Source organism: Lepisma saccharinum, chromosome 23, assembly GCF_977018435.1.
Source record: "Lepisma saccharinum chromosome 23, izLepSacc3.1, whole genome shotgun sequence".
NCBI classification, from domain to species: domain Eukaryota; kingdom Metazoa; phylum Arthropoda; class Insecta; order Zygentoma; family Lepismatidae; genus Lepisma; species Lepisma saccharinum.
In genome coordinates, this window is record NC_139251.1 from 21,309,390 (window position 1) to 21,327,084 (window position 17,695).

General features: G+C 37.7%; 1 protein-coding gene across 3 annotated transcripts in view; it reads right to left on the reverse strand.

Annotated features, from left to right (window-relative positions):
* Hr39 (Nuclear hormone receptor FTZ-F1 beta) overlaps positions 1-17,695 on the reverse strand; it is a 220,871-nt gene that overhangs the window by 20,860 nt on the left and 182,316 nt on the right. For all 3 annotated transcript variants that reach the window (XM_083144545.1, XM_083144546.1, XM_083144547.1), the window contains 6 exons: positions 16,470-16,660; positions 9,724-9,837; positions 6,924-7,563; positions 5,722-5,848; positions 4,739-4,950; positions 3,219-3,448 (listed from right to left, as the gene is read on the reverse strand). In XM_083144545.1, coding sequence (XP_083000671.1) covers positions 3,219-3,448; positions 4,739-4,950; positions 5,722-5,848; positions 6,924-7,563; positions 9,724-9,837; positions 16,470-16,660 — 1,514 coding nt within the window. The remainder of the gene's footprint in view (positions 1-3,218; positions 3,449-4,738; positions 4,951-5,721; positions 5,849-6,923; positions 7,564-9,723; positions 9,838-16,469; positions 16,661-17,695) is intronic.

The window sequence follows — 17,695 nt, forward strand, 5'->3', positions numbered from 1 at the left end:
GAAAGGAGATAAACAGATACTTTCATACACTGAGAATTGTGCGAAACTTGAAAATTGTTCACATATTTTCCCCTCGACACAGTGACAGTTCATTCTGGTCCTCACCTCCCTATACGTAAAAAGAAAACTTGCTAGTGTAACTTTAACCTCACATAAATATTTTATATGTGATAGTTTACGCGTATATTAAATATGATCTTCCACCACTACATATTCTTGCCCTCCTCTCTGATTCCTGTATCACTTTTTATAATGTATTTTTATTGCAACCCAACACAGTGATCTATCTACGCGTGGCTGCTAAATGCTAGTATGCTAAGCATTCCAGAAAAAAAAATATATGTTGACTACTGTCAACACTGCATACGCTGTCAAAATCTTGGGTACCCTCGCCGTTTAGAACCGGGAAAAAAGTGGGAGAGAGGGAAAGCGCGGGCAGATCCAAACACGTGGTCAGGGCTGATATGAGCCAATGGGGCTACCTTCCGAATTTCTAGGGTACCAAGCAGAAGAAACAGCGTCTTTCTGCGGAAATCGGCAGCGCGGATCGGGTGGGTGCCGAAGTCACAATCGGGATCATTCGGGACTGCCTTTAGGAAGGCAGCAGCGTGTTCGTGCGGAAATCGGAATTTCTTGCAGTGGAACTGCTTTCGGAGCGATTACTGTTGAATTTTCATGTTCGGGGAAGACGAAAAAATGTTCATTTTTTCTTATTTCGTTGTGGGTACGCAGAGCGTACCTTGCGTATCCCGAATGCACGCCGCTGTCTGTTTCCTAACTACTCCCCCTCCCATGTTTCGCTAAATCCACAGAAATCTCATTTCTGACACCACTATTATTTCGTATATTTTACGTTCCTTGCTACCTTTAAGGCTTTCGCTTTATAGGATAATCGTAATTGTGACTATGAGGATGCATAGTGAATTATTGAAATAAAATTATTATTATTTTGTGTATGTAATTATTAATTTTTATAATTATGTAAGTAAAATAATAACAACAAACATTGAAATAACCATTTCTTGTTGAGGATTCGAACCTGCGACACCTGGCACTTCAGAGCATGCTAAGATAACAATCAGGAAATTATGCTTCTAAGTAATGTTTTCACCCAAAAACAGTGCTGCTACCTCAAAAACATTGCTTCAATCTGAAATTATCACATTCCTGCGACAACGTATGTCAATCTCAATCGGCCCTTTCAACAATTATCACAAATTCCTGTAACCGAAATAATAATATATGTGTGAAATATAGAATTTTAGGTTGACATTTTTGGAAGGACAGCAGACCCCTTGGCCATCCCCATCCTCTCCTTCTCGCCCATGATGTTGAAGAATGACAAAGAGGACTTTCGTAATCGCTGATATTTAGTGTAAATACAAAATATCACTTGGTAGTTTGCTTCTCCCCAGTGTGAGTGGACACCTTCACAGTAAGATAGACCCAATTAGGCGATTTAGCTCTTTTCTGTCAATTGAATATGGCAACACTGATCTGTATCCGGTAAGGATCACCGGCAACTGTGGCGGCTAAACACGCATGGCAATAATCCACCTCCTCCTCCTGCCGTAACAGTCTTTGCCACGATGCGAAGTCTTCCTTGTGTGGACTCAGGACACTTTCCTCATGTTGCCTCAGGAGGGTACCGAAACAGTCCTCCTCTTCGCTTTTGCCGGTGTCAGAAAGAATGTCAGTCTGCAATATTTACTTTACGACAATATTACCAGATTATGTATGTAATAATATTTTAAAACAGGTTCTTCAATTCTTTATATTTTGTTGTTACCTGCGGTAACAGTGGTTACATGCACGCCACACCTCTGGCAGGTGCCTGCATGCACTGAAGGCAACTCCTGCTGCTTCCCAAGGCAGGTTTGAGCCTTCTCGAGGTATAGTGGTAACGTCCTCACCTTGTACTGAATAGGTCATGGGTTCGATAACCGGTGGATCCCAGAAACAACTTTAAACTATATGTCCAGTCCCGATTAGCCTTTCTGTGCATTAAGTATGCTGAATAAATTCAAAGCTCCAACTTCAGGCAGGTTTCCGCAGTGGTCTTCTCTCCTTCATGAAGAGCCTCTGTACTGGGGCAGTTGTATAATTTCCAGTGCAAACCCTTCCTTTTCACCTAGACTTGTTGTGTTAATGGAAGAAATGGGTGACATGATTGGTCACTTGCAAGATTGATTAAGTTGGTATTTTAAGCCACCTTTATGCACAGTAAGGCTAATCGGGACTGGATCTAGTTTAAAGTGGGATCCGAGCCACTATGTGCCTGCACCGGGAATCGAACCCGAGACCCCTTGGTTACAAGGTGATGACGCTACCACTGCTCCCTCGGGAAGGCCACTTCCAAGATTGCCTTTCCTACTCGTCATAGCAGGCACTCCAAACAGCCAATCAAAATTAGGGTATTCTTGGAATATTCCCGCGCTCTTACACTGTTTTGAGTAAAGGAATAAAGCCTGCCCTGCTTTAACAACTGAATGATTTAATAGCTAGCAGCTAGCATTCCATCCCAAAAAGCCTTCATCTTCCTTTGGTTTGCTACCCTATGGTCCCTTTAATTGCATAGGAAGTACAGCGTTCAACAAAGAAGAATGCCTCATCCAGTCAGTGTCAATCCACATTTTTTCAATTTCATGATGCAGCCTAAAAGATGGCACAAATTTGCAGAGATGCCGACACTCAATGATGTTGCATTGCTTCTTTTGCTGCTCGGATTGTTTAAGGTCTCAAGGTTCAAGCATCTCAAAACTTTGTGGTGAAGATTAAGGGTCCTTCTTAATAAAAGTTATTTTTGAACTTACACGAAATATTTAAAAAGTGTTTTTCAGGTAGAAATGGGGTTTTTAGGTATTTATAGGAATTTGTATTTCATTTAGGCATTTTAGGTCCTATAGAATTACAGTAGAGTGGGTGCTGTGTACATGAAACGCAAAGATCTATAAATAGCATATGTCTAGGATGTAGGGTCGCCTCCCCGATGGTGCAGCTGTAGCATTGTCGCCTAGTAATCAAGAGGTCCCGGGTTTGATACTAGGTGGAAGCACATAGTGATTTGGATCCCAGTTTAAACTTTAGGTCAAGTGGACTCAAAAACACCAAATCAATCTCTCAAAATCTAGGATGTAGCAAAAAAAAAAAAAAGTGTTTATAGTACGTTCCCTAATAATTACTCAAGTGATATGACACATTTGACATGACATACATACCTGTAATAATTGTGGAACTGTAAGCTTGTCTACACCATTGCCTGCTATGCCGCTGCTTCCAGCTACTGCCCCCAAATCTGGAGCCTCCAGCTTCACCTGGGGGTCACCAGAGGGGTTCATGGAGTGAAGTGCCTTGCTCGCCTCTCCACCAGGTGGCACAAGACTCGCTGGAAGGGTGTATGAACACTGGTATGTGCTTCGTCCTCCTCTCGTCCTGTCCTCTCTAATAGCTGAAATGAAATTACAATTTATGCTAAATAATTTGCAAACAATTATTACATAATCATCTGGATCTCAATTAAGCTATCCGTACACAATCAAACGAATCATGAACACCACCTTGAATGCCATGCTTAAAGAAAGTGATGTCAGGTTTCTTCTTGCATTCGTGCTTACCATCCAAGTATTTATATATAGGAATGGTTCTAACTAAGGCCTTTCATGGCCGACTGTCGACCCATCAGAACACATGCTATTGAAATCGATTTATCAACAAGAAGCATTGAGGTAGAGAATGCTATTTATTTCTATTGTGGGGTGAAGAGAAAGCAACGCAGAAACTGTAAACACATGTTTATGACTTATGAGAAAGTAAAGGAGCAGAGGTGCAACATCTTATATTTATTTCATCAAAATTATACAGCAGTGAGTGATGTGTTAATAAAATATATTCGACAACCAATTGTAAAATATATTTTGCATTTATCTTAAATTATAGTTTAGATACAGAAAATAAGAAACAACTACCAATATATCTGTGGAAATGATATTTTATGAAATTATGTTATGTCATTATGTACACATAGTTTGCCTGATGTCTCGGATTACACAGACTATAATATCGAGAAAATACGTCATACTTCTTTCGAGTTTCTGATATACCATACATCTTTCTTTGAAGAGAAAATTATTATTTTACCAGAGCTAATCAGTAATCTATTAATTTCTTTTCTTGCTGCCACCTTTTCGTGAAATGTGAAATTGTCAATTTTATCTTTGATTGTGTACGGATGCAATTTCAGACATTTCAAGCTTTCCAATAAGAATGTTGTTCAACTTTCAGTTGTCAATTTTGTTAGGTCATGACTGCTCTGTTTCAATGATAATTGTATCGGGTACGGACAACTTTATACAAACTGTGTATAGGCTGAACTCATAAGGGACACCAGAATATGGAATCTGTGGTGGGTATAGGTCATCTCTATATATTTATTTAGCCTTATACATAGCCACTTAGCTTACAATTATAATCATTCCCATTCCTCTATTCATGTTTAATATACTTTGTTTTGACATACAAAAACACAAAAACACAGTGTTTCCAATGTTCCACAACCTTCTTTGCACAGTCAAGGATTGCTGGATGTAAATTCTTTTTTGTTGCTGATGGTGTACATGAGAAGTATGTGGAAATGTCTCAGTTTTTGTGTTGTGTGTATCAAGATTACACATGTTTTATTATTTGACAGTGCATGGTGTTATAGGACATTGAAATATTTATATATCTCCACATTCCTTACCTTCTAGCTTCATTCCCATTTTTAGGCACTTTTCAAATCTACACGCTGGGCACTTTTTCCTAGTAGCTATTGTGACAGGACAGGACGATCCACGAAGGCAAACATAGTTCTTCCTGTTTTGAACCGTCCTCTTGAAGAAGCCTTTACAGCTCTCGCAGGAAAATATGCCGTAGTGGAAACCGGATATTTTATCCCCACAAATGGGACATGGACTGGAAAAAGGGGAAACAACATATGTGACAAATATGGATACACTTCATTATAAGATAATTTCAACATCCACCCAAGTTGGCAAGCAACGTAACACAAGAAAGGACATTTAGGAGGGGATCCTGCGAGTCCAGTCCTCTCAAATCAAAGATTTGCCAATAACTCGAACAAAGAGCATTTTTCTTGTTGTTGTTTAATAGAATTAACATGGGTGTTTCACCACTTAACTTAAAATGATTGTTTGCAGTATAACGAACTTTATTTCTATTCTACTTCATGTAAAACTATTAGGATGAATTAGGCTGGTAGTAACTATTATTTATGAAAATTCATAAAAACAATAACATGCAGAAAATAATAATTGTTACAGACTTTATTTTTTATATGCTGGAAACAATCTCCTTTAAAATTTATTTTGACAATTTTTCTTCATAGAACAGGTTTTCTAATACAAATTCTATCTTTATTAGTAATAGCTAAATGATGAATACCTTATTTTTAGCATTCTATTACCTCTCCATATAAAAATTATCATTATTATTTGAGTATTATTAATGGTAATAATAATGCAATAAAATTAAAAGAATTGATAGAGATGTGTAATTGTTAGTTATTCCCCCCCCCCCAAAAAAAAAAGACTTATGAGCAACTGTAATCTATGTAATGGTTCAATTTACAATATATTCTGAATATAAAAAGGCTGTTGCAAAGTTTCTGTACAGACAGAGGTGTTTTTTGAACCACATATAACCATTGTAAAAGTTTTGGTATACCTATTGATAAGTTGCTGCCTTGAAATGCCTGGAGGTGCTGCCAGTGCCGAGTGCTGGACTAAGTCAGCAGGAAGTGAAGACACTCTGTCATCTGGAATACTGCTACTCCCTTCTCGCGGGCTGTCATCTACAATTAAACACAAATTATGTAATAACAAATATTTTCTGCTTAATATTATGAACATTTTAATTCACTTCAGGTTTTCAATACTAAATTTTCAAAATACTTATGCAACAGCTTCAACAAACTGTGGATAAATAGCAATCTGCATCCTAGGTCCAAAATAAAAATGAAATAACAGTTGCCCAGTTGAAAGAAAAGTACAACAGAAACATTTCTAGTTTGGTGCCAATTTAACCTTTAGATGCCTGACAGCCAATGAGACAGCAACACAATGTGCCCCCTGTGTATTAAGTGGCCAGACTGCAAAAATGCAATTAACACATCATTTCTCCAAAACCGAAGATGATATTTCAGTTCTACATTTATTTGATATTTTATGTACATATCAGTGTGTGACATTCTCTAATTGCAAAATAAAATGTTCATTGATACATTCTTAACAAGCATTTTTTTAAAGTAGATTTCTCCAAGAAAAATCTGAGATTATTAAAACATAAAATATGATTATATTTTTTACTTGCATATATAATAATGATTTTTATGTGGTCCATCATATTTTTCAAACTGCTTATCCACCCCCCTTTTTTTTCATTTTATCCAAAAGAGTTGGGGAAGGGAGCACACTGTGATCTTTTGAAGTGCTTGCCTGCAAATATCAAGACATAATTGTCCATAGGACAGTGCTATAAGAGATTTTTCAGAACTTTCATAGGTGAATTATGCAAAGTACATTTTTATTATTTAAGCAATCTCACCTATCTACAACAAATAGTTCCCCTAGTACGATTTATTTTCTACATCACAACACATTTGAATAGCACATGGATCAGAAGGTCCCATCCGTAGAGGCTTACAGGGAGGAAAGGCTTGGCTTATGTAGTATACAAAGCTTAACAATAACAGTAATCTGGACATTTGTAAATAATTTATGCAAAAAACCCTTTTCTCTCTTTCTTTCTGGTCATAGAACAAATGAATATAATGAACAATTATAATTTGCAAACACACAAAAAAGTAACTTTTTTAAAAATAACATTTTGCGCATTTTCCCTCACTGAAAAGAGTAACGTATGCTTACCGTTGTCACCTGTGGCACCATCAGAAGAAAACATGTTTTGGGATGCAGAAATGGATTTTGACTCCTCGTCTCCTAAGCGGGGAAGAGGCGTCACACCGGTATATATTACACCCACGCCCCCTGTCATCAGATGATGGGAGGGCAGCGGCGAAGACGAGATGTCACCACGTGAGAAGTTCGGAAAATCGCCCGCCCTCGTGAGAACGGGCGAAGGGTATCCCGCAGGCACGTGGTGCCTCGACTGGATGGGTGAGTGTGATGGCGAAAACTGCGTGGGAGAAATGGGGCTTGTCGTGGATGAGTAACTATGTTGCGACCCTCCGTACTGGGATGCATCCGAATTATTTCGCGACAACGACGGCGTGGTGTGATGAGAGTATGGAGAGCTGAATCCACTCAAGTGTCGTGACTGTACAGGACTTTGAGTGGGCGAGTAGTATGCTGAGTGGATGGCCGAGTCCGGACTCGGGGTTGGGGCTTGGGGTTTTAGGTGTCGCTGCTGCAGGGGGCTTTGGGATGGAGTGTAGTTTATGATTTTGTCCGTTAGGATTGGAATATCGACTGGAAGCTCAGTGTGTGGTGCCAAAATTGGCTGTGACCGAATATTACTTGGACATTCCATATTGTGGCCTTTTTCGGACTGAAAGAAAAAAGAAAAAAGATTTCCATTAACAGCAGCATACAAATTAAAGCTATACACAATTAATACAAATGGATATAACTGTTAAAGAACAGAAAAATATTCATTAGGATGGGACACTTACCTGTACATTATTCACACCTCTATTGGCATACTGATTGAACAGCAAAATAGCTGAAAATTTTACTCATCTGAATGTAGCATGTAACATAATGCAAAATTCTCCTATTTTGTTGTTATTTTCATGAATATGAAGGTAAATGTCCTAGCTTTGTAAAGAAAATGTCTAAATACACAATGCACTTTCCTATGAAAGGAAGAGCAGACCTCACTGAACAATATTTAAATTATTCTACAAGAGATATTTTTAATGTTTACTTGATAAAATGTTTTAATTATATTATCCCAAACATACAAAAATAACAAGAAAATGTAACAACACTAACACTCCCAAAGGGGTGGGTTTCTAGGGCCCATGAAAGAAAAGGTTTTTTTTTTTACCATGATGCAAGCATCACTGTAAGTTACTTCTTATGGGCTCAGGGAGTAGTAGTTACAAGTAAAAGTCTGACAAACAATGATTACAAGAATGCTGAATAATTGGCAATGGAAAAAGTAAGTATATGTTACATGTGGAGCTTACTGCATCTTGAAACATGACATTTTTTTATTTACAATACGCCAGTCAAAAAATTAGTTGCACACCCAAAGATTAGTTGCACACCCCCATCAAAAATTTTGGTACAGGAATATTTTCTTGTAATGAGTTGGAAACACTGCAGACATGTATCTGTGGCACGTGACGTAGCAGCATTGACGTGGCAGTTGGAGGTTGCTTGCTAACCAGTAGTGAACATGTTTCGGCAGCTGCAGGTGGCGTCCAAAGAGGAAGTTCGTGCAGTGATTCGGTTTTTGTGAGCAAGAGGGTGTAACTGCACAGAAATCTATCGGCAGGTACACGTGAGAACAGACGTACAGATATTGACGATGCTTACCGTGCAAACAGACGCGTAACAATAGACGAAATCGCAAATGAACTCCGTATTTCACATGGAAGTGTGCCTACGATCATTGCCGAGCATCTCGAATTCCGTAAAGTTTGTGCACAATGGGTGTCTTGGCTATTGACGGACAAACACAAAGGGAAGCATTTTTGACAGTGCTTATGCACTTTTGAAACGTTATCAACATGAAGGACAGGAGTTCTTGGACAAAATTGTGACTGGAGATGAGTCATGGGTTCATCATTTCTCACCTGAAATGAAACGCAGCTCCCTCGAGTGGAAACATCCCACGTTCCAGACTCAAACAAAGTGCCGAACAGTTCCATCTGCGGGGAAGGTAATGCTGATGCTGTTTTTCGACAGAGAAGGTGTGTTGTATACCGAATTCATGCTGAAGGGTGCCACGATTAATGCATCGTCTTATTGTGAAACTTTAAAACGACTGCGAAAAGCACTTAAAGATTGACGGCCAGTTAAAATATCGAAAGGCATTGTGCTCCTGCATGAAAATGCGAGACCGCATGCGGCAAGACTAATGTCGGATCTTCCGTGCAAGTTTCAGTGGGAAGTGTGGGATCACCTCCCTTATAGCCCAGATCTTGCACCACGTGATTTCCATGCTTTCAGACCCATGAAACAAGGACTTGCAAAGTGATGATATCACTCGGATGATGAGGTACAAGATGCAACCCATCAGTGGTTATCGCAGCAGGCATAGACAAATGTTTAAATAAAGGAGGTGATTACGTCGAAAAGTAGCTTCTGTGTGGAACTTTTATGTGCAAATAAAAGTTTTGTGAAAGTTCGCTCCTGGTTTGTTTTCTCATGCTGTGCACCTAACTTTTTGACTGACCCACGTAATTTCTTTTAAAATTGAAACTAAAATCTTTCCCATCAACAACCTGAAAAATTTACCAAGAAAGAGTTTGTCTTTAACCCCACCTTCAAATAAAGCTTATGGAAGAAAGATCCACACATTTAATCGAAAAGGGTCCAGACGCCGATAGAAAAACGTCCAATTCAAAAACTACAGAACATTAAGTAGAGAAATAAACTTAAAACGTGGGACATTCTTTGAAAACTACTATACAATGATCACACCGAATACTGAAATATTTATATTAAAACAAAACAATTATCTATTCGATATACATACCAATATGTCTCCAAATTTCACTGGAACTTTATTGTTTCCTTCTTTACAATTCTGCACTGCAGAGTTATTCATACCACATATCTGTACACCTTCCATTGAAGTCTCTTCATGATCCTGTGAAATGAAATTGCAATTAATTAGTATTTCAACAGAATAATCAAAGTAAAGAATGCATTACATCACAAAAATGAATGTCAACTTTCAATATTTCTCATTAAAATTTGTCTACCTAGCGACAAATTGTCGAACAAAACATTTACCAACAAGTGTTAAACATCAAACATTTTACACTGTATTAATGACCCTTTGTCAAGATAGTTTCAAGCAGTTTCATTTATATTATATTTCTCCGCATATGATTCATGAAACAACGAAAAGTAAAACCCAGGAAATTTACAAGTAGTAGTCTTTCTTCTTGCATAGCAAAATTTCTTCAATTGTTATCTGCCAGCACTATATAAAATAAATTTGAAGGTACAGACTGGCACAATTGGCAACCTATGAATCTGGATGTTCTGAATCAAAGTTAGTGGAATAGTGCTTGATTAAGTAATTCTTTACAGACAAATTTTAGAGTTTAGAAACACACGTATCGTATATTCACAATCTAAAGATGTTCTCCATTAAAACAATGTACAGTACATTGATCTTCACAGATATACAATATTGACCATCGAAGTTGACATTCTCTCTGGAATAGCTTTCAGTTCCTTGATGATAAACTTGATATTGTTATCCTGCCCCTGTGTAAAGGCAACAGTGTTCCTTTTTTCTTATTGAAATATTTTATTAATATGTTATCAATTAAGTAATTACGTGTATAAAAATATGTGTGTGTGTGTTTAGTGTAACTTTTTATTATACAACATTTTAGGTTCGTATATTCCATGTATAGAGACCATGTAGCACTCTGTTCTTTCTTCATGACTCGAACGTTCAAGGAAAGGCGGGAGTTTTTAGTTGTCAAAGATTAAACATTTTGAAAGAAGGGCCGTTGGCAACAGACGCCAACCACAACAGACGCCAACCAAACGTATATAAACTCCAGGATGAGAGTGGGGGAGGTCAGCTGTTGGAACTGTGACTTGGAAGGGAGAGGCTGTTTCACATCGGTCAGCTCAGATTGGAGGACAGATCTCCTGCAACGGATGCTGTAAGGAATTGGATTGACGGGCAGATAGTGCCTTGGTGTACGATTTACAGGTAAACGGTAGTTTGTACTGGATGTTATTTGAAAGTAATTACGGTGTGCCGGGCAGCCTAGTGCCTTGTCACCATGGAGTATTGTAAAATATACACGTCGGGCAGCCTCGTGCCTGTTAAGATGTTACTTGGAGTAACGCGAGTCTACCTTGTGACAAGCATACTTCTGATGTAATTCAAGAAATGTAAAGCATCCAGCTACAAACATTAGAGATATCCAACAACACAAAATTAGGGTTTTGGACCAATAATTAGAGAAAGAAACGTTCAGATATGGCTTGTATATATTTAAAAATTACGTTAATTAAATACTAAACATTTCGATTTTTAATTTCACAATTCTGGACAAGGTAATTTATCCCCTATAGCAATAAGGTTTCCCAAAGGTTATCCGTTGTCTCTTGTAGTTAATTATATAATTATGTTGACTTGTTGCAACCCCTGTGCATTGTTGTACAAAGATAGGTACCCCTACACAAATCAGAGCCATGTACGGAGTGCACCAAACCTTGAGTGCGGAGGTAAAGTGTGGATGGGCCAGGCAAGTAACAATATAAAATTTAAGCAACTGTGGAGAAAAAGCATACGAAGTACAAATTATTCTATGAAAGATCTTAGTTGGCCTATTCTTAAGTCAAAATTATAGAAACACTATTGAAGTAAACTAACTCCATGGCACACCAGTTTTCTACAAGCCACGTCCTGAAAAGCAGCTTTCTAATTGGATGACAGACACACAGTCAGTGCTTTGAGTCCCATTGCCTCTGTTTTTTGGCTTTCAAGACTAAAGCCCACTACTACTTCTGGCTGGCCTCACCTGACTGGCTTTCGCCATGTGTCCCTAACAATACAATATAAGTACTTATAAAAATACTATAAAAATGATTACTTACGGTTCGTGAGTATATGTTTTATAGAAAACACGTTTTGAGACGCAACTGGTCTCTTCCTCAGGTGCACTTCTTGGCAATCGGAATTACTTCATGTCTACGTCAATTTACACAAAAGAACAAGGAATAAGGTGATAGTAAAAGATCATGGTTAAAAAAAGGTATTTGTTAAAACTGCCCTTTGCGTGCATAAAAACTCTTTCTTTTTTCTCACATTGCCAAGCCTCAACATCAAACCTAAGATCGACCATAAAAACATGTCTCCCATTACACGTTAAAACCTCACCTCAAGCAACGTTGTCTTCCGATTGCCAAGAAGTGCACCTGAGGAAGTGATCAGTTGCATCTCGAAACGTTGGGTTTTTATAAAACATATACTCACCAACCGTAAGTAACCATTTTTATAGTATTTTTTTAAGTACTTATATTGTATTGTAACAACGTAAGTCGCACATGCCTTTTTTATAAAATGAGTGTCCCTAACAATAAGAGGTATACAGGGAATACACTCTTCAAAATTGGAGTCACAAACTTCAAGGCAGGATTATTTCAATAAATTTTATGCTTCTTTCTGGAATTTTAATATTGCATAGAATGTAAATAGAATGAAAGTTTGTCAATATGTAACTGAGATGAATTGTAAAAATGCAATGACCCAGATTGATATAAGTAGAAGTCCAGGGTTAAGAACATTGTGAGGCCTGTAATACACAATTTCAGTTAAAACTTTTATGTAAAGTTATGTCAGTTGGTTACTAATATACATATTTACATGTCAATTATCTTTTCTTCATTCATTTTTTGGATCTTTCAAAAGCATTTTCCACTAGTAGGGGCCCCTTTGCAGATGGACGACTGGGCATGAAGCCCACTAAGCCCCCCCCCCCTTCCCTTCTGGTTATTGTAAATAATCACCAAGATGACAACTGACTGACTTAGGTTATTTTATGTCACTTTATGCCACTTTTTGGCTAATCATGGTAATGAGGAGGAGTGATGATATATGATGAAATTGATGGGGAGAGACTCACAAAGAACACCCATGTCCAGGCCACGAACCTGGCATTGTAGAATGCTAACCACTCCACCATGGAGGTCGGCACCAAAATTACATTTATTTCATACTTATACTGCATGTGCTGGTGCTGCAGCAGTCAACTATAGGTTCCTACCTACTACTTATGCAGAATTACAACTACGTACATTCAAATGATAAGTAACCAACCCCAAGCGTTTGCTACCAAAGGAAGTTCCATTGTTTGCAAATAAGCATGCTAATCTCGATCTCTTCAGCCTTGGAAAAAATTTGATCTCTTTCACACAATGATTTACATACATAATAATACTCTTTATCGGTTAATCAACTGCCATGCCATTACAAAAGAATAAGGGTTGCAGCTGAAGAGGACAATAAATCAAACAGATCCCAGGAAAACAACAGAAATTATGTGCAGCGTCTTGTTGAGATTCTTCATTACTTACTGCAAACGCGTGCATTGTTGATAAAATGTGCTGATTACTAGCTTCAGAAAATTCTCTCTCATATGTCATAAGCACTGCTTAAGTGGAAATTGCTAGATGGGGAGTTTGCTCGAGCCTTGGGAATCACGGGGAGGGGGGGGGGATGCTCCTATGGGTTAATAAGAGAAGAGGGGGATGCCAGCATAAATTTTGCTTCATTGGGGTATACCATTCCCCCCACACTTTGAGCACTGCTTATAGGATTTTTCCAAGTGGATACAGGTTACGACATTTTACGTGGTTAACACAAGTACCAGGTCACCACGAGGACCATTGTCATTTCTGATTTGGTGGTACTCGCTGAAGGGGAGTGATGGAGGGGTGAATGTGCGGTCATTCACCTTCCCAGGGATTGCTATTTCAGTCTAACCTTGGTATTGGGTACCGCCCACACTGCCATGAACCTGCTGCGGAACTTGTTTCCTGGTTGCGTGATTTCCAGGTTCGGAGATGTATGTGCCCTGGCCTCCTAGATCCCCTGACCTCAACATGTGTGACTTCTTTTTGTGGGGTTTGTTGAAGGATCAATATTTATTGAGACAAACCCCGTGCTTTGGATGACTTGAAAGCAGTGATTCATAGAGATGGAGACACTGTAGCAAGTGTGGAGGAGCTTCGAGGCGAGGATTGAAAACTGCATCAGGGAAGATAACGTCACCTTTCTGACGTGATTTTTGGTACGTAAGGTAAATGGCATATCCCCACAACCATGTTACATTTGTTCAATAAAATTGTTTTTTGAAAAATTAACTATGTTTAGCTTTTTCAAAATGGCAATGCTCCTCGTGGTCACCCTGTATCTTCTCATGCAGTAACCGTATCCACACTCACTTCAAACAATTTCCAGGTTTTCCAGGCAATTTAAAATATTCCAGACATTCTGTGACACTTAAGGGTCATTCCATGTCAATTCATCCAGGTCATTTCACCCACCATCCCCGATCTCGATGAAATTTGATATATACTTATAGAATTTTTAATGCTGATTACAAAAATGACATTTTTTTAAAAAATTAGTCAAGGGGTTCAGAAGTTACGCACTTTTTAAAAATCTCCATTTATGTCATTTGCGGCTCCACTTTTAATGACACGCATTGAGTTATAAATGATGGTATTGTCACTCAGGTTTGCCGTAGAAACTTCAAGTTTCTTTTCTTTTGTTCAAAATAGTGTAAGGTTTCAGACGAATGTATCAATATCCAGGTATTTTTATGTATAGTTTCATGTATTTTTTAGAAGAATAAATGACCAACTTCAAGAGCGAATTTCGTGCAATGCCCCCCTTCAATTTCCTCCCAATTTTATATATAGGTAGCTCAGAGTGTGCACTAATGCCTGATGGAAAAATTGGGATAGGCGGTTGAGAGACAGGGTGATAAAAAAATCATTTGCATCAAATGACATTAAAAGTTAATCTTATTAAAAATGCTTATGTATTTAGCACAAAGCCTGAAGTACAATATGTTTTAAGGTATAATATTCAAAATTTCTGTTCACTATGTGTGAAGGTAAACACAGGTTAACCTGGCGGGGGCAAAGGGAAGCATTTGCCCCCTCAAAAATTCATAGATTAATTAATATTTGCCAGTTAAATATATATTGTGAACGTCCAGGCACTTGAGGAACAAACAAATAAAGAGTAATAATTGTGATTTTTCAAATGTATTTAGCAAATAATCTTGGACATTATTTTTATGGGATTGAAAACTTTGTAATTCTTTCAACCCAAATATAGTTCCAAAGTTACACCCATGAAGATAATACTAATAATACTTACACTATTGTACTCTATGCATTGCCAAAATTTCATGAACTAACAATTGTGCCGTTTACATTTTAGAAGAATATTTTGACCATTTTGATCACACTAAAGAATTTGACTTATCACTAAGTACATATGTCCTTCCATTTGTGTTGTTAATGTTCATTGGACACAGAATAGTTTGTGGCCAGTAGTAGAAAGTTGATTGACCAAGTAGATGCAAGAATTTAATTGCTGCATTTGCTTTTTTTCCCCATATACTTTTGATGCAATATTACAAAGATTGAAAGATTGAAGTTAGTCACTTTTTCTTCTAAAAAAATACATGAAACTATAAATAAAAATACATGGATATTGATACACTCATCTGAAACCTTATATAAATGAAAGCTTACACTATTTTGAACAAAAGAAAAGAAATTTGAAGTTTCTACGGCAGACCTGAGGGATGATAGAACCTACCATCATTTATAACGCAATGCATTTCATTAAAAGTGAAGCCGCAAGTGGTGTACACGGAGATTTTAAAAAGCGTGTAACTTCTGAACCCCTTGACCAATCTAAAAAAATTGTCATTTTTGTAATCAGCATTAAAAGTTCTATAAGTATACCGAATTTCATCAAAATTGGGGATGGTGGGTGACATTTTCACAAAATTTTGGATGATTTGACATTTAAGCATGCTAAAAACAAAGTTTTAAATATTGAACTACACTTACTATTCAAGATTTTTTAAAAGTCTATTCACAATATTGTTCAAAACAAATTAGAAAAATTAGCTACAAAAACAATTTTAAAGAGAATATTTCCTGTTAAGAAGCTGGTTCAAGAAAACAGTGGAATTTATTTCCATTTGCAAATCCTGACAAAAATATATATATACCATTTTTTCTGACTTTTCCAGAGTTTTGGATGCATTTTCAAAATTCCCTGAAGTACTAGGTTTTCAAAGAGAAGCTAGAATAATAATCTCAACTTCATATGGATGTACACAAAAAAAGACTACTGTATGCAGATCTTGAAGTAGGGGGAACGTGGAAGGTTACTATCTCCCAGTTAAGACAATTTTCACAAAGCATCCGCCAGCTACTGCACCGTTTCCATGTTCATCCATACAAGCATCCCCCAAATATTCCCAAAGTCAATGGACGCATCCCATAATGAGGAATTCCCATTAAAATGACTGCTTACATATAAAATTCGCTGCTATCTGCAGTAAGTCTTGGAAAATTGCAGTTAAAACACTAACATCAAATCATGCATTCAAACACAAAAAGCCTTGAACAATAATTCAATGCACAGAAACTTCTTTCCTATATACATAGTGTGATAGTGTGCCTGTGTGTAAACCCTAACAATCAGACGATTACCTTCTTATTATTGAGCTCGTTAGTATTATTAATAGCTTCATCTAGCCGACTCATCTCAGCATCAGAGAGCTCCCCTTCCCACGACATGGGGCGCTCTCGGTCACCATCCTGTTCGCTGTCAGCCATTCCGTCTTGCGAGTCCTCTCTCTCCCCTTCTGTAACTCGCTTCTTTTTGGTCCGCAAATTCACACCTGAAATACAATTTCCACATGCAGTTACAGAAATCATTGCCACCTTAACATAACCAGTCAACAATACACTCGCAGACAAAATGTACAACCGTGCATGTCAATGCCTAACCTCATTATTTTGTAGCATTATTATTTTATTTTACATGTAGAAAAGAATGAAATTTATTTTCAGTTGCAAATCCTGGCAAGAACAGGGCAGAAAATAAATTAATTGCAGAACAGTTCTGCTTGGATACAATATTGTAATATGTTTAAAATCTTTAATAATCTTTCTCGTTTTGGAAGAATGAATGATTTTAAGGCTTGGAAGGACCTTTGGCTGTAGCCAGGAAAGTCATTTTCGAAATTTCCGCTGTTTTGAAAAAAAAACTAGAATATTCCAAATTCTGAATATGGTGTATATACAGCGTTATTCAAAAAGAATGGTACAAAAGTAAGGTTAATTTATTTTTAAGTGAAAAGAGATACAAAAGCAATTCTGGTGGGAAAGAAGAAATGAAGGTTGTAAATTTATAGCCTGTTGTTGTAGTTGACGTAAAATCCGCTACTAGTTGTTGATAGCTAAAATGGTAACAACAAAGGTAGAGCAAGCATATTGCGTAATGGAATTTGCACGACCAGGGGCAGTTGTTACAGTTCAGAGACACTTTCATGGAAATTCAAGAAACGACCACCACATAGACACTGCATTATATGCTGGGTGCAGAAGTTTGAATCAACTGGATGTCTGTGCAGTAGAAAAATTCCCGGTCGACCAGGATCATCGAGGGAGACAGTGGATAGGATTTGTGCTGCTTTTCAAACGAGTCCCGGAAAATCGACAAACCAAGAGAGTAAAGAACTTAATGTGCCACAACTCACTGTATGGCGTATTCTAAGAAAGTGTCTATGCTTTAAACCATACAAATTGCAACTCATGCAGGTGCTGAAAAACGCAGATATGCCAAAACGCCAGACCTTCTGCATTTCATGTTGAAGAAGAGGATGGATTCACTGACAGGTTAGTGTTTAGTCATGAAGCGACATTTCATGTTA